We start from the raw sequence: 6,000 nt of genomic DNA on the forward strand, positions 1-6,000 counted from the left end.
CACTTCACCAAATAGATGGCGTCATCAGGAATGGAAATTATATGGATACATTGAACATCTCAAGACATCAGTTAGGAAGTTAAAGCTGGTCGCAAATGGGTCTTCCAAATGGACAATAACCCAAGCATTCTTCCAAAGTTGTGGCAACGTGGCTTATGGACATGTAATGCACAAAGTAGATGTCCTAACTGACTTGCCAAAACTCTAGTTTGTTAACAAGAAGTTTGTAGAGTGGTTGAAAAACGAGTTCTAATGACTCCAACCTAAGTGTATGTTATCTTCCGACTTCAACTATATATATCACATGTTCTTACATGACAAATGCACAAGCATTCATAAGAAAATAATTTCAGTGCAATACTCAAAGGCTGACACACACACACACACACACACACACACACACACACACACACACACACACACAGAGCATTTGTGTCCAGCGTGTTGGGTAATTTCTGCTCAGTTGCCTGACTCCCTCTCGCTGTGCTGAGCCTAGTTCTGCTCATAATGGCAGCTGTGAGAGGAGTCAGGGACTGATTCAGAATCACAGGAAGGGGTGAATGATGCTCTCTGTCAGGGTTGAGACAAGCCAGTCTGGCTGTCTGCCCTCCTACCAGGGCTGCATTTACTGGCACCATGGGTCCTACAATGTCTCACAGGGATGTACTGTAGCACACCTCCAACTCGCTCTCACACTGACCTGGCATGGAACGGCAAGCGGTACCGGAGCGCCAAGTCTCGGTCCAAAAGGCTTATTACCAGCTTCTACCCCCAAGCCATGAGACTCCTGAACATCTTCTCAAATGGCTTCCCAGACTATTTACAATGCCCCCCCCCCCTCCTTCACACTGCTGCTACTCTCTGTGTATTATCTATGCATTGTCACTTTACCTCTTCCTACATGTACATATTACCTCAATTATCTCACGTAACCGGTGCCCCCACACATTGACTCTGTACCAGTACCTCATCGCTACTGTTATTTTATTGCTGCTCTTATAGTTGTTGTTTTTTTTTTTTTAACTTAACACTTATTTTTCTTAAAACTGCATTGTTGGTTAAGGGCTTGTAAGTAAGAATTTCACTGTAAGACGCATGTGACAAATACAATTTGATTTGATTTGAACACACACTAGCATGCGTGCACACAAACACACACACACATGCACACACACACATATTTCCCTCTGGTTTTCAATGCATTATTATTTAATAATCTCACAACTTTATGTAAGATGTGTAAATGACCCTAGACTTATCTCTCTCATAAAACAATTAATTTGTTTTCCGAGGGCTGTTTGAGAAGCTCCCTGGCTCACTCTGCCTGAGCTGCAATTAGACGCTTCTTATGCCGACAAATTAATAAAAGGAATATGGAGAGAGAGAGAATAGAACGAGAGAGAGTGAGAGAGAGGGTGAAAGATGGGGAGAGAGGGAGAGAGAAAGAGAGAGAGAAATAGAGAGAGAGAGAGAGAGAGAGAGAGAGAATAGAACGAGAGAGAGTGAGAGAGAGGGTGAAAGATGGGGAGAAAGAGAGAGAGAGAGTGAGAGAGAGGGCGAAAGATGGGGAGAGAGAGAGAGAGAGAGAGAGAGAGAGAGAGAGAGGGACAGAGAAAGAGAGAGAGAAAGAGAGAGAGAAAGAGAGAGAGAGAGAGTGAGAGAGAGGGTGAAAGATGGGGAGAGAGGGAGAGAGAGAGAGAGAGAGAGAGGGTGAAAGATGGGGAGAGAGGGAGAGAGAGAGAGTGAGAGAGAGGGTGAAAGATGGGGAGAGAGAGAGAGAGAGAGAGAGAGAGAGAGAGAGAGAGAGAGGGTGAAAGATGGGGAGAGAGTGAGAGAGAAAGAGAGAGAGAGAGAGAGAGAGAGAGAGGGTGAAAGATGGGGAGAGAGGGAGAGAGAAAGAGAGAGAGAAAGAGAGAGAGACTCTCCCATCACCAAGGAACTCATGGCTGATTTATTATTGATAGTGAAAAATATGTTATATCCTAATAATGTTCCCCCACATTTGAGCTCTATTGTGAGTCAGAGACCAGGGCGAGTGTTGATGACATCACCAGGCCAGGCAGAGAGGGAGAGGCTGGGTGAAGGCCAGGGGTGCATGGGTATAGCTGGTGCAGGGACCAGGAACACTAAGGCAATGAGTAATGACAGTGGGATCCACTCATTGTGTTACTACACTATGCAGTCCTCTCCTCTGCTCAAACCTCACTCTTCACAAGGGTGACTGGCCGAACTATGAGAGACATATATAGGATCAGTGTGTGTGTGTGGGTGTGTGTGTGTGTTTGTGTGCTTGTGTTTGTGTCTGTGTGTGTGTCCACATGTGTGTGTTTGAGCATGTGTGTGTGTGTGTTGTGTTTCTGTGTGTGGTATACACACATACAAGTGTATGTATATTGTGTGTATATATTCCTATATAGAATGTGGGAGAAGAAAAGAGAACGTGTCTAAGAGAGTTGGACTGAAAATCTGTATATTTCTAGGTACTGTTCAGAGTGAGAGCATGTATTGAGACACGCAATTCCTATGCACACTTCAGAAGGCTGGAGCACCAGGCACTACAGTGACTAGTGACTAGTCTGGGATTCAAAAGGAGCAGAGAGAGATCGTTTATTGGCTGCCAACAGTAATTCATCTTGCTGCTTTCTGAAAATGAATCAGGTTAAATGACCACGTGGTTCCAGTAAATCTGATCCTCTGTCTCTCACTGAAGATGGGACTGAATCCCCCCTTCTCCTCTCGCTCCATCTCCTCTCCCTCCCTCCTTCTGCCCCTCTCTCCATCTCCTCTCCCTCTTTCCTTTTACCCCTCTCTCCATGTCCCCTCTCTCTCCATCTCCTCTCCCTCTTTCCTTCTACCCCTCTCTCCATATCCTCTCTCTCTCCATCTCCTCTCCTTCTTTCCTTCTACCCCTCTCTCCATGTCCTCTCACTCTCTCTCTCCTCTTCCTCCCTCCTTCTACCCCTCTCTCCATGTCCTCTCGTTCTGTCTCTCCTCTCCCTCCCTCCTTCTACCCCTCTCTCCATCTCCTCTCCCTCCCTCCTTCTACCCCTCTCTCCATGTCCTCTCTCTCTCCATCTCCTCTCCCTCTTTCCTTCTACCCCTCTCTCCATATCCTCTCTCTCTCCATCTCCTCTCCTTCTTTCCTTCTACCCCTCTCTCCATGTCCTCTCGATCTCTCTCTCCTCTCCCTCCCTCCTTCTACCCCTTTCTCCATGTCCTCTCGCTCTCTCTCTCCTCTCCCTCCCTCCTTCTCCTCTCTCTCCATCTCCTCTCCCTCTTTCCTTCTACCACTCTCTCCATGTCCTCTCGCTCTCTCTCTCCTCTCCCTCCCTCCTTCTACCCCTCTCTCCATGTCCTCTCGCTCTGTCTCTCCTCTCCCTCCCTCCTTCTACCCCTCTCTCCATGTCCTCTCGCTCTCTCTCTCCTCTCCCTCCCTCCTTCTACCCCTCTCTCCATGTCCTCTTGCTCTCTCTCCTCTCCCTCCCTCCTTCTCCTCTCTCTCCATCTCCTCTTCCTCTTTCCTTCTACCCCTCTCTCCATGTCCTCTCTCTATCCCTCTTCTCTCATTTCTCTCTCTCTCTATCCCTCTTCTCTCATTTCTCTCTCTCTCTCTCTCTCTCTCTCTCTCTCTCTCTCTCTCTCTCTCTCTCTCTCTCTCTCTCTCTCTCTCTGTCTGTTCCTTTGCCACCCTTATGAGACGGTCATGAATGCCAGTGTTCACATACCCAGACCCGGGTGCCAGACAACACCAGACTAGCTTCAAAACCACAAAAGGGCAGCTGGACAATGACATTAGAACACAATTACAAGCCTACTTAGTTCAATGCCTGCTATTCACAGAGGGCTAAATGGCTGAATGTCTTAGCTTATGAAATCATGATACCATGTGACCTTTGGTTGTGATGCTGGTAGACACAGGGCTTCATAGATGTCATGTGTCTTGGATGGAAAACACATTCACTATGCATTCTTTACCCTTTTCAGTGATGTTTTGCACACCTCCATATAGACGGGGGGAGGCTGAGTCATGATGCATATTGTCACTGTGGAATCGGGGATTCAGTTCATACACACATTTATATTTATGTACACATACACACACAGATTCCCACATCACAATGTCCATATTTTCCCCTGATGGTTCCTGGAATCTACCAACCAGGAATATTGAATACTCAGATCCATATAGTATATCCACCAATCCGACTGATGTTGTTGTGTTCTCTCTGTTCCAGACAGACCCAAAACAGCCAGGACAGGATGTCTTACGGATCCATCGATGGAGGCTCCTTTGGAGGCAGCCGAAACCCCTTCGGAGGCCCCAAGAGGCAGGGCTACCAACCAGTAGGTAAAGACAAACATTCACTTCCATGATTTCATACTAACTTGAGCACCACATTTTCACCCTAACTGAAACAAACTATTTAAATGACCCTCATACTTTTAGTACAGTATTGAAAACAAGACTGAGTTTGTCAAAGTGACGTCAATCTGCCGCAGGGCTTGGAGGCTGACTATGGATGGATGGATGGACAACACTACCACCCCTTGACCCCCTGAGGAGAGGCAATCATAGGGTTCACTACTGTGGAATAGACGGCTGTGTGTGTGTGTGTGTGTGTGTGTGTGTGTGTGTGTGTGTGTGTGTGTGTGTGTGTGTGTGTGTGTGTGTGTGTGTGTGTGTGTGTGGAGGAATGGACTGTGAATTAAGCGGTCATACTGTATGAGGTCTCTGCAGAGAAATCAAGAATAGGGGGAGGCAGGACGTAAAGTGTTCAGGAAGTGATAATGCTATTGCTATATGCTCCCTTGAATATCCATGCACTGGTTTGGAGGGAATATGCACTGGTTTGGAGGGAATATGCAGTGGGTTGGAGGGAATACGCACTGGTTTGGAGGGAATATCCACTGGTTTGGAGGGAATATCCACTGGTTTGGAGGGAATATCCACTGGTTTGGAGGGAATATCTGCTGGTTTGGAGGGAATATCCACTGGTTTGGAGGGAATATCTGCTGGTTTGGAGGGAATATCCACTGTTTTTGAGGGAATATCCACTGTTTTTGAGAGAATATCCACTGTTTTTGAGGGAATATCCATGCAATGGTTTGGAGGCAATATCCACTGACTTGGAGGGAACAACCACTCTACAGCTCACAACAAATATCCTATATCAAAGGAGTGTTATTGACCTGAAGCAGATTTGCAGTGTGGTGTCAGGAACTTGGAGAGTGTTAGGGGTCAAGGGTCAGTCATGCAGTTATAAAGCGGTGGTTGCCAGCATCACTGCTTTACTCCATGACTTTTCACCTTTCCCACATTAGCCTTGTAATAGGGCCAGATTAAGGCAGGCCTCCAATGGGTATGTGTGATGTATATTGTTCACTACCCTCCGTGTGTGTTTGTGTGTTCGTCTGTGAATGTGCGCATGTATGTGCCTCTTTCTTTTTAACAGTGATAACAGCTGACACTCCAGTAAGAGTTGCTGGTACAAGACATTAATTAGGGTGTGGCTCAGATACCCAGAGAAGTAAGATGAATTTGACCGAAACATACAAACATCAAACAAGCTCTTTTGTTTCTTAACTCCTGCATACTGTAAAACTGGGAGAAATAAATATTCACATTCACTCAGTGACAGTCTCCCCCCAGTCTACCCCCTCCTCTCTGTCTCTCTCTCTTTATCTCTCTCCCATCTCCCCCCTCTCTCTCTCTCTCTTTCCCCCTATTCTATATTTCCCCCTGCCACTCTCTCTAGCTTTCAACTATCTCGCTCTCTTTACCTTTCACTCTTCCTTCCTTTCTCTCTCTCTCTCCCTCCCTCCCTCTCTCACTCTTTACCCATTTCTCTCTCTTTCTTTCCCCATCTCTCTCTCTCTCTCGCTCTATCTCACTCTTTCCCCCTATATCTCACTCTCTCTTTCTCTTTCTCTCTCTCTCTCTCTCTCTCTCTCTCTCTCTCTCTCTCTCTCTCTCTCTCTCTCTCTCTCTCTCTCTCTCTC

At 46.6% G+C, this 6,000-nt stretch overlaps 1 protein-coding gene across 2 annotated transcripts in view; it reads left to right on the forward strand.

Annotated features, from left to right (window-relative positions):
* The window catches only part of LOC139380137 (t-SNARE domain-containing protein 1-like), a 123,882-nt gene that overhangs the window by 24,856 nt on the left and 93,026 nt on the right, over positions 1–6,000 (forward strand). For both annotated transcript variants that reach the window (XM_071122583.1, XM_071122590.1), the window contains exon 2: positions 4,236–4,348. In XM_071122583.1, coding sequence (XP_070978684.1) covers positions 4,261–4,348 — 88 coding nt within the window. In that variant the 5' untranslated portion in view covers positions 4,236–4,260. The remainder of the gene's footprint in view (positions 1–4,235; positions 4,349–6,000) is intronic.

Source organism: Oncorhynchus clarkii, chromosome 2, assembly GCF_045791955.1.
Source record: "Oncorhynchus clarkii lewisi isolate Uvic-CL-2024 chromosome 2, UVic_Ocla_1.0, whole genome shotgun sequence".
Classification (NCBI taxonomy): domain Eukaryota; kingdom Metazoa; phylum Chordata; class Actinopteri; order Salmoniformes; family Salmonidae; genus Oncorhynchus; species Oncorhynchus clarkii.